General features: G+C 40.5%; 1 protein-coding gene across 6 annotated transcripts in view; it reads right to left on the bottom strand.

Annotated features, from left to right (window-relative positions):
• Nucleotides 1–15041, bottom strand: part of LOC116649453 (WASH complex subunit 2-like) — a 64078-nt gene that overhangs the window by 20078 nt on the left and 28959 nt on the right. For all 6 annotated transcript variants that reach the window (XM_032432222.1, XM_032432221.1, XM_032432225.1 and 3 more), the window contains exons 18-25: nt 14257–14358; nt 12391–12522; nt 11377–11540; nt 9887–9989; nt 5605–5760; nt 3501–3683; nt 343–471; nt 135–215 (exon numbers count right to left, since the gene is read on the bottom strand). In XM_032432222.1, coding sequence (XP_032288113.1) covers nt 135–215; nt 343–471; nt 3501–3683; nt 5605–5760; nt 9887–9989; nt 11377–11540; nt 12391–12522; nt 14257–14358 — 1050 coding nt within the window. The remainder of the gene's footprint in view (nt 1–134; nt 216–342; nt 472–3500; nt 3684–5604; nt 5761–9886; nt 9990–11376; nt 11541–12390; nt 12523–14256; nt 14359–15041) is intronic.

Here is a 15041-nt window from a genome sequence, read left to right as displayed (position 1 = left end):
ACCTGAGCCGAAGGCAGACACTTAACTGAGCCACCCAGGCATCCCTGTATTTCCCTTACTCTTATAACTATATGTTAATTTCCTTCCCAGAAACCTTCCCCCACACCCCAGTATTGAGAACAAAAGGCTTGTACCAAAGGCTGTGACTTGGCAGGGCTGAAAAGATCATCATCTTCATCATCCCCAAACAGGCTCCCAACACTTGGCTCTAATAACTGGAATAGACAAAACTCAAATTCAATATTTAAAACAAAAGCCATTTACAAAGAGAACTAGGTGAGCTGCTGACATAATATCTAATACAATAACAAAATCATCATGTGAAGAACCCTTGAAACTGACCCTGGTTTTCTTGGTGCCAGAGAAAAGGTCAACATCCGGGTCATTGTCCTTCTGGAGCTTGTGACTAAAAAGGAGCTCTTCATCCTGAAAGACACCTGTGCTCTTTGGGCGGGCATCAGGATCAGGACTCTGGAAAAAAGAGGGAAGTTCTAAGGGTTTACCCAAGGAAATCACAGCTACAAATATGGAACTACAAAGATATCCCCTGCAGCTGTTTACAAATGGCTCAGGGCTGGACACAGCCCAAGTGCCAATCAAAAAGGGAAGGATACATTCACAGAACGGAATACTATGGAGCTACCAAAAACAGTGGAAAATATATTGGTAAATACAGATCACATATATATAATCTTCCAGCCTGTGTGTAATAAATGTCTGAACTTTTAATTCCCAAATGAGAAACATCTTAAGGGTGAAAACACACAAAATCAAATAAGTGCTTCCATCTCATTCACAAAGGGAAGAAGAGAACGCAGCTGACTTAATACCAGAACTACAGAGTGGTCAAGTACGTATCCCTAATCTGTCAGCATCTGACTCCAACCTTCCCCTATGTCCATCCACCTTCCATCCCACTATCTTCAGATTCCGAACAAGTTTTTTTTATTTGGTAGGGTATCTGATGTTTGAAAGTTACTATTCATATTACTTGTTTTGACACCCTAATACCCCCAACTTGACATTCTAAACTCCCCTATTTTTTTTTTAATGTTAGATAGAAGCTACCATAACAGAGCAGTGGACGGAAGGCCCGGAGGCAGAGCCCCAAGTCCCTGAAGGGGAATGACAGAGACAAGAGCTGGAGGCAAGGACGATATAAATAAGCACAACATCCTGCATCCTGACCTTGTGACTTCTAAGACCTTGGAGCTGACAGACCAAAGAGCCACAGGTGTGGAACACATGCTCTCCTCTCCTCTTCCATTTCTACCCCAGCGTAACCCCTAGACTCATTATAATGCATTTGCATTGAAGGTGTCCGTTGTCCCTGCGCCCCCCCCCCCCCCCCAAACCCAAGGAGAAAGGCTGCCAAGACCTTTCTGGTAACAAACCTTGCCAGGTCAAAAACTCCCCCTTCCAACCTGTGGGAGGAGCTTCCCAAATGATTGGAAGCAGCTCCATTAGAGACTACCCCACCTCTCAGCCTAGAGAGACCCAATAATATCCAATCCCAAAATAACCGAGGGGCAGGTTCCACCTTGTAGAACCTGCCCACTCTCCCACCTTGAGAGTATACTTTCACTTTAATAAACTGCTTGTGTTTGCTACTTTCCTTTTGGCTGTTTTTTAAGTCCACTGAGGATCTTCATAGAAATCTCCTAAGGAATCCAAGGACTGAGACCTTCATTCACACAATGTAGACTCTCTCACCCATAACATTTAGTATCACAACCACAGATGTTAAAAAAAAAAAAATTCACGGAATATTATGCAGCCATCAAAAGGAATGAGATCTTGCCATTTGCAATTACGTGGATGGAATTGGAGGGTGTTACGCTGAGCGAAATAAGTCAATCAGAGAAAGACATGTATCATATGACCTCATTGATATGAGGAGTTCTTAATCTCAGGAAACAAACTGAGGGTTGCTGGAGGGTGGGGGGGGGGGGGGGGGGTGTGGTGGCTGGGTGATAGACATTGGGGAGGGTATGTGCTATGGTGAGAGCTGTGAATTGTGTAAGACTGTTGAATCACAGATCTGTACCTCTGAAACAAATAATGCAATATATGTTAAGAAAAAAAAAAAAGAAGAGATAGCAGGAGGGGAAGAATGAAGGGGGGAAATCGGAGGGGGAGACGAACCATGAGAGACGATGGACTCTGAAAAACAAACTGAGGGTTCTAGAGGGGAGGGGGGTGGGAGGATGGGTTAGCCTGGTGATGGGTATTAAAGAGGGCACGTTCTGCATGGAGCACTGGGTGTTATGCACAAACAAGGAATCATGGAACACTACATCAAAAACTAATGATGTAATGTATGGTGATTAACATAACAATAAAAAATTTTTTAAAAATTCACAACTGAGGAGATGTGTCACATTAAAAATTAACTAATTATTATTACTGATTATACATTAAAACCCACTGTAACACAGTAACTAAGTTTGAAAGTTTCACAAACATGAAAATCAGTACAGAATCACACAGTAAAAGACTAAAAAAAAAATATAGGAAATAATTCATATTCACTATGTGTAGCTCTCATTTATAAACAGGGTTATACTACTGGTATAATAAAAAAATAATAAAACACTTTTCATAGAAATCAACATGAACCATTTTCTCAGTTTGGTTTACAAAAAAGCACTGGCAATATGCCACCTTATGGTTTTTTTTTTTTAACATCCCTATTGAGATAAAATTCACATACCATAAAATTCACTGAGTGTATAATTCAGTGATTTTTAGCAGATTCACAGAGTTATGCAAACACCATCACTGTGTAAGTTAGAACACTCCCATCACCCCAAAAGAAACCCCAGTCCCTCTCCCATTCTCATCTACCCCACTCCCCCAGACCTAGGCAACCACTGATACACTTTTTCTAGCTCTATGGATCTGCCAATTCAGGACATTTCAAATAAATGGAATCATAAAATATGTAGTCTTTTGTCACTGGCTTCTTTCTTTCAGAATGTTTTCAAGGTTCATCCATGTTGTAGCATGTATCAGTAACTCATTCTTTTTACTGTCAAATAATATTCCATTTTGAATAGATATTATTTATCCATTCATCAGTTGATGGATTCTTTAGTTCTTTCCATCTTTTGACTATAATAAATAATGCTGCTGTAAACATTACATTCTAGTTTCGTGTGAATATGTGTTTTCATTAACTCTTGGATATATACCTAAGTGTGGAATTGCTAGGTCTTGGTGGTGACTCATGTTTGCCAATTTCAGGAACTACCCAATTGTCTTCTGAAGCAGCTGCACGAATTTACATTCCCAACAGCAACACAGGAGGGTTCCAGTTTCCCCACATCCTCACCAACAGCGAGCTATTATAGAAAAAGTCAACAAGTGTTGGTGGAAATGTAGGGAAACGAGAACCCTCAATTCTTCAGTAACTCACACGACAGAACACACACCATAAAATGAGATTCTTCTATCCTTTCAAAAACCTGAAACTAATAACTTCACTGCTTTTTGCTCACCTTTCCTACTTCTTTCTTTGGAGCTTGGATGCTGTTTTGATCTTCTGTTTTATCCTCTTCCTCATCAAACAAACTAAGAACAGTTTTGGTTCTACTTTTGGTTCCTCTGTCCACCGGGGATGATGAAGAAAATAAATCAGAATGCTTGACTGCTTCCTGAGTAGATACAGTCAAAGGTCCTCCCTGAAAATGGAAACAACAAAAAAACAAGTAACATGTAGAAATACAAGTCCCACCGTGGGACCCCCCCAAACTCCTCAATAATTCAGTAACAGCGACATCTGCATGTTTCCGGGCGCTATAGCTAATCACATCTACTTCCAAGTAACAAAATACTGAGGCCAACTCTCCATTGGCTGCTCCAACAGAGATTCTTGTGCACGTAATTCATAGCCAAAGATAATTTTTCCAAGCAGTTTAAAGTCATGGGTCCCTTCTTCCTACCAAGAGATATACATATCAGTCATAACCCTGATCCACACAGGTTGCTCATGAACTGTAAATAACTTAGTCACAGAGAAAACACAAATGCCAATCACTAGGAATGGATCATGTATTTCCTAGTATTTAATTAATACTTCAGTCCCAAGGAGAAAACTTACTGACAAAATCAGACACTTAAACTGTAGAAGGCTCACACTGCATTATGCAATTAAAAGAATCACTAAAATGAGCCTAAAATATAATATATTTATTCACTCAACAAGTTCCACATTTCAAGTAAGAGACCACTGATTTTAAGAACCACTATTACTGTATGAACCACTAAGAAAAAAACAACTCCCAATTAAACATGCCACTGACTGTGAAGTACACCTTAATTTCAAAGTGATCAAACTGTGGAAGATATGCTTCTTTGAAGAAACAGGTAATTCACAAGTGCCTACTATGTGGGAGGTAATATGCTAAGTACTACAGATATCATGGCAAGCCAAAGAAACCTGGCCCCGATCCTCGAAGAGCTTATACTCAAGACAGAGGCGGCAGTGCAACAAGCAGTTGGACTTCTGGCTGACTGGGGTAACTCAGGGGCTATGGGAACACAGGAAAGGTCCACACAGAAACCAGAGGTAGAGAATGTCACACAATCGCTCAGGTACAAATAAAATATTTGTATCACTGCAGCTCTAAGGAGCTTCAACAGGAAAAGTATATGTGATATTCTTCAGCTAGGCCCTGAAAAAGAGATTAAACGTGAATAGCTGAACATGCAGAGAACAAGAAAAGTTAGGAAAAAAAAAGAAAAGGTAGGGGCGCCGGGGTGGCTCAGGCGGTTAAGCGTCTGCCTTCGGCTCAGGTCATGATCCTGGAGTCCTGGGATCGAGTCCCGCATCGGGCTCCCTGCTCAGTGGGGAGTCTGCTTCTCCCTCTCCCTTTGACGCTCACTCTCTCTCTCTCAAATAAATACATCTTTAAAAAAAAAAAAAAGAAAAAGAAAAAATATACAGACATCGAAGGCCATCACAGACCCCCAGGTGCAGCCAGCAGCCTTGTCTACAGGCTCCTGCAGATGACAGACCACCCAGGAGAAGACAGCAAATGTTTTAGAAGACAGAGATATTTTACTTTACTCTCTAATTAACAGCGAACATCAACTAAATGTAAAAGAACAGGAAATTAAGATTTTTTTTTTTTAAGGAAATTAAGATCTTAAAACAGTCATTTTAATTCAAGTACAGGTAGAAGCAGAAGAGAACCAAGGGGAGCAGGAACACTACAAAGGGAACACGTCAGAAAGAGCAGACACGCAGAGAGAAAACCAAAATGAAAAATAAGATGGGGGAGAACACCCTGGTGAGAGAAAGACAAAACAGACATGGGCAAGAGATGACAGAGTGTGTGAACAGGAGAAATGCACAGCACTGTGTACACTCGTGCCTCGAAATGAGACTGAACAGCAAGAACAGTGGTGAAGATTTCCCTGAATGGTGGCATCAGATTTTCTTCTTCATGCTTCTCAGTGTTTTCAAAGTTTTCAACAAATTAGCCATTTATTTTCTGTGGTAGAAAAAGGTAAGGGTGTGTGCATTTGTGTGTGTATGTGTGTCTGTGTTTTACAAGACATGAGAAACATGTCAGAATGGACACACACAAAAAAGTCTACCTTTTCTGACTCCTCAGCCACACGAGTGCTCCCCAGTTCTGACGGTTCTTTGGCGCCCTCAACCTTCTCATCCACAGGTTTCACTCCAAATGGTGCCTCCTTTTCTTCTTCATCGCTGAACAGCAAAGGTGGTACCTCAGGGACAGGCTCTTTTTTCTACCAAAAGAAGAGTAGATGACATCCTTAAAAACAAAAGTGTGCTTGACTAGCATGGCAATGTCTAGAACAAGGCGAAACCACAGTCCTCGAGTTAGCGAGATGTGGGGAGAGAGAATGCAGGACAGTGAAGGGGGCACAAACAGGGTGAAGGAATAAACGCCACCCCCTCAGACGTGCAGACACAGCACTTTACAACTTCGGCCACTACAACACCTGCACATATCTCCATGTGTCCGTTCACTGCACAGACACTGCCATCGCCCAGACCCTGACCTCTGCCACCCAGACAGCTACTAGTCTCTCCTCTCTGCCTCCCTCCTCACATTTCAGCTCAATGATGTCATCCAGAGCTGTCCTGCTAAAATAAAATACCCACCAGACTACTTCATCTCCCACCCGCGTGCACTGTTTGCATTAAGCAAATGCGACACATGACAATCAACTGACACTTCATTTTCTCCCTTTATCCATCTGCATCCTATCAATCCTCACTACTCCTTACACCTACTGTAAACTCTCACACTTCCGTGCTTGCTCCTCATTGTCAGTAGAAGCAAATCCTCATTTTTCAAACACGGCCCAGCTAGAGGTCACCCATAAAGGTCTCCCTGTTCTCCCTCTTTAGTATCAGTTGCCACATTGATATTATTTATCCCTCTACCTAGCCTTTACTTCACTTGCTTCCTAATTTACATTAATAGCTATTATATATCTGTCCATTCACCTGAAAGGATCATATATTTCCACAGCCAGTCATGGTGTTTTCTACCAAGAAGGTGGTCAACGTAAGTTTGCAAGCACTTTGTCCCATCTCCCATCTGTTCCTAACGTGGGAGGCAGGGATTTCAGAGATTAGAAAACTGAGGTTATGTGCCTTGTCTAGAGTTACCATCATCCTTCAGGCAAAGGATTGATCAAAAATTCTTGAGAAAAAACTACAACTCTGTCATACCAACTAGACTAGATGTTATGAGGAAGTAAGCCCTGAAGCCATACCTAAATCAAGTTAGGAAGACAGACCTGGGGAATCAAAGAACCCTACTAACTATGAGAGAAAAAATTACAAATGAAGTAAAAATAGGGTAAAATGTTTGGTTACTGTTAGGCAGAGGTCCTTAAAATGCATAATCATTTGAACCTGAAATAAAAGACTGGAAACCCAAAAAAACAGTTTCAGAAGAGATAGAGCAATACTGAAATGATTAAAGGAAAAAAATTTTGTGGAATGTGCTAGTCTCACTGAGAACTACATATAATTTCGATGCAAGTCAGTCAGGGTGAGAAACTAGACTTAAATATGGTCCCTTAAACCAATAAAAATGCCACCCAAACTTTTGGTTGTAAATGTTCCTAAAGATAAGCTGACTTCATCTTCATCATGAAATTTAACATCACTGATAGGTTTTTAACGGAGTCACATCTAACTTTAAAATATTCTAGAATCTCTAAACAAAAAATATCTTTTATATACTGTTGTCCAAGGGTGCTTATATTTCACAAATGGTAAAATTCTGTGTGCAGTTTGTTCAGCTACTTAAGATGCTGATCTTTGATCTTTTGTCTCATTTAACAATCATAATTACTACAGGTAGAAAGAAGTTTTCCATTTCCATAACCTTTAAAATTTATTAAATTATTGCTCATGTATCCAGGATACAAGTTATTATTTATAATCTACAAAGAAAAACCACTCAGATCTCCTGACTCTTAACCACGGAGCCACCTGACGTCTTCTTTAGGGAGATGCAAGGATGGGTGATTCAAGGAGAAGATTAGGAGCACCTCAGAAGTAGCAGTAGGGAGGGCAGCACGCTCCTCCCAATGCTGAAAGCTTCTGGTACAAGCTGTGCAAACCCACTTAATGGGAATGTGGTGGAAAAAAAGTCCCCAGATCATCAACTGACATGTGCCTGGTCTGGGAAGCTGTCACAGGACAAGTTAACATTTGTCCTATGTCTGAAAATATGAAGACTATTTCCAGATCAGGGAGACAACAAGGTCTTCTGGAGTACTGTGGGACAGGATGAGTCACCTCGAGCACAAGGTGAGTGAGGGTGGAAAAGAGGAGTGCACCTCGAATGAGATTACAGATGGCATGGGAGGCTCAGCTAAGGCATTTGTGACAAGGACAAGACGAGACCAGGCTGCCTTTAGGAACAGAACAAGGGCAGCAGCAAGGAGAGCAGATGAAAGGAAGGAGCATTCGTGGAGAGGCCAGATATAATAAATTAAGTCAAGGCTAAAGATGACAAGGCAGTAGGGATGGGAAGAAACATCCCTAATAAACTAGCAGGAAACAGTGATGATTACTCCATCTAAGGCAAAGTAAGTCACACATGTCCTGGTACAGTTACAGGAAATAACGAGAGTGGTGAAAAAGAATGACTGAAGCTTATGGAAATGAAAAACATGCTGTAGAACAAGAAAAAAGATACATAAAAATGTATATATAACATGATCTCATTTAAATAAAACAGACACGGGGGGGGGGGGAGGGAATGCCTGGAAGCAGGCCTGAAAGGGCTGACAACACACTGTAACCAATGATTCCTCTGGGAGGAGTGTAAGGGCTTTGTATTCTCTATGCACATTCTAAAACTTTTTAAAGAAGGCATCCACATATTACTGCATAATTTAAAATAAACTTTAAACAAAAAATATTTAGGAGGTATGGAAGAACCAACGATCAGCGTCTAGAAAACAGGAAGCTCCAGGCTCCTCTCCAGCCATCTCTCTCCTTCCCCGTACCTGGGACGGTATCAGGGACGTGGTCACCCATCACCATGACGGGAGGAGGAGGGTCTTCCGCATCAAGCATGGGTGGAAGTGCCATGGTGGCTCCTCCCACATGGGAGGAGTCCCAGGGTCTCATCCCTTCTTCTCTGTCTTGCATGTCTTTTTGCCTCTATCACATGCCAAATTTGAATGGCCTGAAGTTGGAGCTGAAGGCCTGACAGCAGGCTGGGAGTTGGCTTGATTCTTGGCCCTCTAGGCTAACCCAAGTCAGATAAAGGATGTCTCCATGGGGTCTAGCCTAAAAAGTTTTACTTTTCCCTTTGGGGCTGTTAGCAATTGCGAGCTGGCAGTAAAACAGTGCTTGGCCTCACTTTGTTCTCTGTGCACACACTCACATATACCCAACTAAGGGAAGGTGTTGGGGAGGGATGAATGACAGGCCAGAGCAGGATTCCAGGAAGCCTGGGTTCCCTGGACAAATATTATCATAATCCCATTTTCCTTTCATTCTTTAATACTCCTTTTTGATATAACTATCATCAAGATTGGCTAGATTTTTTAGCTTAGGTGATTGTGGTAGTGACGTCACTTAGATGTAATCACTGGAATCATTTACACCAGATAGCCACTGATTGACCTTTTCTTATCACGTCCTTTAATTCTTTTAAAAAAATTTAACTATTCTAAAAACCATAAAATTTATCATCTTAACCATGTATATCGTTCAGTAGTGTTACGAATATTCACATTGTTATGCAACCAATCTCCAGAATTTTTCCATCTTGCAAAACCGAACTCTGTACTCATTAAAAGACTCCCCATTCCCTCTCTCCCCAGCCCCTGGCAACCACGATTCTACTTTCAGTTTCTACGAAGTTGACTCCTCCAGGTACCTCATGTAATTGGACTCATAAACTGTCTTTTTATGACTGCCTTATTTCACTCAATGTGAAGTCTTCAAGGTCCATCCATGTTGTAGCATGTGCCAGAATTTCCTTCCCTTTTACTGTCTGGCTATTGACATAAACCAGGACCAAAGTGTTAGTACTTGAAACGTGCTCCTAAAAGGAATAATGTGTGCCTTACTGGCCTGGTCTAATGTTAGCACGATTCCATGCGGCTACAGCTGAGCCTGGTGACCCCAGCAACGGTCTCCCTGAGGCTCCAGAGACCTACCCCTGAAAGGAACCCCTCCTTCCACGCTCTGCACTTGTGCTTCATCTGTAAAATACCACTAACTAGAAGATCTCTTTCTAGAACTAGGCAAATGGGTTTTTCCATTGGATTCAGCCTCCAAGGTCAGGTTTTAGGAGCTGATTCAGGGAAATATCACTATTCATGTAACATCAGCTCAAGGTATTTCCTAGACCTAGGAGGTTAAGAATACCGTTGTTGTAGGAGGAACAGATGCAGGAGGAGAGCCAAAGAGAGAGCTTCCACTATCAGCATCGTCTTCAAAGAGGAGTGACACTCTCTGGGTCTTCTTTTGGCTATACAATCAAACAAAAGGTCAAATTAAAGGCACATTTCTGAGAGTGACAGGGAAATTAATAATAGTCATTGCTGTAATGATAGGCACAAACCGGGGCTGTCCAGGCAAGCCGGGACATGTGAGTGCCCTGCTCACAAGGCAGTATTTCACAACTTTGTTAGAGTCACAGCTCTTCTTTCTTTTTTTAGAATGATCTTGAGATATAATTTACATACCATAAAATTTACCCTTTTACAATATAATATGCAATTCACTGGTTTTCGGTATAGAGTTAACTATCACCACAATGTAACTTCACAGTATTTCCATCAACCCAGAATGAAACCCCAGGCCTGTTAATAGTCACTCCCGATTCTCCTTGCCCCTCAGCCCAGGCAAACACTAATTTACTTTCTGTCTCTATAGATTTCTCTCTTCTGGATTATTATATACAAATGGAACCATACATGTGATCCTCTGCGACTGGCTGCTTTCAATTAACACGATATTTAAGGTTCGTCCATGTTGTAGCATGTATCAATATTTTGTTTTATTCCTACTTATTGCTGAGTTAAGAGTCCACTGTACGGATATAACACATTTTCTTTATCCTGTCATCGGTTGATAGGATGTTTGGCTTGTTTCCACTTTGTGGCTACTATGAATAATGCTACGATGAACATTCATATACAAGTTTTTGGGTGGAGATATTTTCATTTCGTTTCTCTTGAGCATCTACCTAAGAGTGAAATTAAGTCGTATGGTAACTCCATATGTTTAACTTTTTAAGGAACGGCTGGACTGTTTTCCAAAGTGGCACCATTTTACATTGCCACCAGCACTGTTCTTCCACATGCTCTCCTACACTTGGCTATTGTCTGTAAAAGCAGCATGTTACACCACCAACATGGCCAATGCGCAGTCTACAGAATGCCCTGTGGGCTTTAGTCCAAGTATTCATGTGGAGGAGCACCCAGATCAGCTAAGAGTTCCCAGCCACTGGTGTGACAGCACAGCCCTGCAGAGAACCATCCTCCTAATAGGATGTTTTTCAACGCTGAGAAGATTTCCATCCAAATGAGAAACTTAAGTAACTCAAGCCAACCTTTACGTTCTATAGGGTATCCCAGAAGAAAAAAAAAAAGGTAACAAACTGCACTTAAATCCCTAGCAAAGAAAAATAGTAAGTAGAAGAAATTAGATAAATCCACGAATAAAAACATTTCCCAGCACTGGGGGGCAAAAATATCTTACGAGGGAGAAAATCAAAGACGTTCTCCCTCATATGACTACTAAGTAAGGAATGATTATCACGTCACCCCAAGTAACTGACATCTTGCGAATCAAATACCTTTACTTATTACCACAGACACTGGTTAAATGATTTTTCACAATGACTGTCTCACCTGTCCTTAGCAACAGCAAACAGATCATCTTCATCATCCTCCTCAAAGAGACTGGTCTTTTTCACAGCCTTGGCCTCCTGCTCCTGAGTGGTGCCAGAATCCCTAAGTTTAGACCTATTGTCAGATGCTGAGTTCGTCTGTGAATCAGTAATATTCCACTGGTCCTTAAAATATAAAATATATGTTAAAATCCTGTGGCAATTCAGACTAAGGAAACTGGAAGTAAATTTCCCTAAATATTATTCCTGCATTAAAATAACAGTTTTTCTTTATTTTAACATTGTAGGCAAGGGAGAACTACCACTAACAATGCTAGAAAGAAAAAAATGGAAAATCCATCAAAAATTCATATGTTTGAATAGAAAAAGCAAATTATGTTGTATCATTGTAAGTTGCTTTCAATAAAAAACATTAATATGTCTACAATATCTCCATCCACATCATGCCTTCATAACTTGCCTACAATGTTAAAATAAAGAAAAACAATTATTTTAAAGCAGGAAGATTTTAATGCTCAGGGTTTGTAATGTCATTATATTTAAGGTCTTTTTCTGTACAACTAAATCAGCAGCTAAACCATATTCACTTACTAGCTCTGCTAATTTGCATCTAGATAGCAAATAAAAATATTTATGTTAAGACTCAAAAAAAAGGAGTTAAACTTGCATAGAATATTCCTACCATGTCTAGCTATAGTTCTTGACTAATGAAACATAATAATCATTTAACAATATAATATAGTCCTAACTCATTTGAATTGGCATATATTATAATTTGAGAGGCATACTTATTTTATTCTCAACTGTTCTGAAAACATTAATCCTTAAGTTAATATACTATACTAAATATCCTTCCAGAAAAAAAAAGAGACAGTTTTGTGAACATAGTCTTCGGTGACTAAACTTCACTGGATATAAAACAGGTAGAAAAAAGAAAATGTTTAGAATAGCTGTAACTCTTAAATCCCATCACAAACAACCTCTTGCTCTTCTCCAGGAGAAATTTTCAACCCACCTCCTCATCACTGCTGAACAACAAGGCAGATGCTTTCTTTCTGGAGGGCTCAGATGGTTTTGCTTTTTCTTGGCTCTGAGTTAGAAGAGATAATGACTGCTTCTTAGCAGCTGTTGCCCCAAAAAGATTATCCTAGAAAAACAAATGGCAGAAGGTATGACAACTTCATACGCATAAAATAAAAAATAAGACAATCTTCCATGTCAAATTGTTAAATAATAAGTCTCTGGTCAAGTACAGAATATATATAATACCTCAACAGGAAAAAAAAATCACAAAATGTCAGTAAATTCCACTTCTCTTATGTAGAACCCTAAAACAATAGTCTATAATCTTCTCTAACTATATTCTCCCTCCACAGAAGGGAAACAGACCACATGGAACTCAAAAGCAAAACACTTGGGAGGGAGCGGGAGGCGGCCAAGGTCACAGAAATAGGAGGAAACCTGGCCCCACTCAGGCCTGCTGTGGGTGGGCCCTCTATGCACATCAGCGAGAGCAGTCCAGCCTGTATGAGAGCCAACAACTTGCACACCTTTCTATAACTTAGAAACCAAAGCAATGAATTAACAGAGAGAAACTGAGAGCTTTCTCCACTCTCTCTCACCTACAAAAGACACACACCTGGGACAGAGGGAAGGAATGACTTGTGTTTTCTGGTTAGTTTTAAAAAGACATAAAAACATAAGCAACAGTTTACTAAATAAAACCACTGGCCTACTAAAGAGCTGATTCTCATAGGTTCAATGGCATATTTTGATTTGTGTATAGTCAAGCATTCCAAAAGTATCTATTATTTTCATTAAGGTAATAGAAACAAAATCATAAAAGGGCCTGAACCCAACCAAGTTAGACAGAAAAACACTCTTAACAATATACTACAGCAGGTGAATAGTCCTGAAATGTAAAGTTTCGATAAAAGGAGCCTTTAAGCAGAGTATGGGAAGGTAGGAAAGGCCATGAGAAAAATGAACTGGTATCTGATGGAGATTCTAATGACAACAGTGAACATTTCCTATGCACTTACTATGTGCCAGGCACAGTGCCAAGAGCTGTACATGAGTTGTTCCAGCTACCACAATGACTCTACATACTATTAAGCCATGTAAGATTCGGGAAGTTTAAGTTACTTGCCCAAGGTCCCTGATTTGCAAGTGAATGCAGGGGTCTGGTGCCAAAGCCCATGAGCTTGGCCACTGCACAGTACTGCATAAGAGGAAAGGTTTGGTTTGTCTTCTCTCTTATTTCCTTCCCCCACTTTGCTCTCTCATCCAGGGTAGGAAAGAAAAACAAGGTGAAGACATGGCTGTCTTCTCTCTATTTGCACTTTATCCAAGACATTCTCATAGGTCATTGGGTATAATAAAGATCCATCCTCCGAAAAGTATTTCTTAAAGGCAGATTTTTAAAATAACATCTACAAAGCCTTCCATAAGAGCTGGGTCAAGAATCTAATGTCCATGGAGCGCCTGGGTGGCTCAGTCGGTTAAGTGTCTGCCTTCAGCTCAGGTCATGATCCAGGGTCCTGGGATCGAGCCCCACAGTGGGCTCCTGCTCAGCAGGGAATCTGCTTCTCCCTCTCCGTCTGCCTCTCCCCTGGCTTGTGCTCTTTCTCTCTCTCTCTCAAATAAATAAAATCTTTAAAAAAATAACAATAATCTAATATCCTGCCCATTGTACAGCTAGGAGTCAAGGAAGAAGTCAGAGAAAAAAACTAAAATATTTTTGTTACATAAGCATCAGATAGTTTAACTGCCTCTCATTACCTCGTTCTACTATATGCGCCTCCGACTATAAAGCTACATCAGCAACGGTTTTCTACTCATCAAAAACTTATTTATCTTGCACGGCAATAACACTGTTTACCTCTTCATCTTCGTCATCAAAAAGCGAGACCGACGCGGGGAGTTTGCTAGGCAGGAGAGATGCATCTTTTGACTTACTCACATTTTGAGAAGAAAACAAATCCTGTTGGATCAAGATTAAAGTTTGTGGTTAACATGACAGATTAGCTTTTAAAGTATCAGTTAAATATAAAACACTGAAGACTATGACATGATGGCTGCATGAGTCTAGGTCTCTTTGTGAGAGGGAAGCTGGCTGAGAAGACTCGTCAGTTTGCCCTAGCAGGTGCAGCACGGACATCCACGTGTGAGAAGGAAGAGGCCCACGTGGAACTCCAGGTGGCCTCACTGGAACTCTGAGGTTTGTAAACTCCCACGTGGACACCACCTTCCAATCAATCTCTTATCATGCTAAAAAGTAACAGTGACTTCCTTTTTTTGTCCAAAGAATCGGAATTAAACAGATTCAATAATGGAAGTAGAGCCTGGATTCCCAAATTACTGCATCTATGACTCTTCTATTTACTAACACCCTCCTCCTCTCCCCTTATAAAAGTATGATACTATTTCTTCCAAATAAATGTGAATTCGGACTTTATTTTAAAACGTTTGGTATTCTACCTGAACTATAGCTAAGAAATGTTGCAAAAGATCTAGTAGACTCTGAAGAAACTTTCAAAATGCAGTAGTGTCAGCCTATAATGCAAATTGAGCTGCATGAACTAGAAACATAAAAATAGGACACCTATTCCCTTAGCACAGAAGTGTCAATAGCCAAGGGCCAGACAATTAAATAGGACAAGAACA

The sequence above is a fragment of the Phoca vitulina genome, unplaced genomic scaffold (genome assembly GCF_004348235.1).
Source record: "Phoca vitulina isolate PV1807 unplaced genomic scaffold, GSC_HSeal_1.0 scaffold48, whole genome shotgun sequence".
Classification (NCBI taxonomy): Eukaryota; Metazoa; Chordata; class Mammalia; order Carnivora; family Phocidae; genus Phoca; species Phoca vitulina.
The sequence above is the reverse complement of the archived record's forward strand: the minus strand, read 5'-3'. Positions and strand labels throughout refer to the sequence as shown.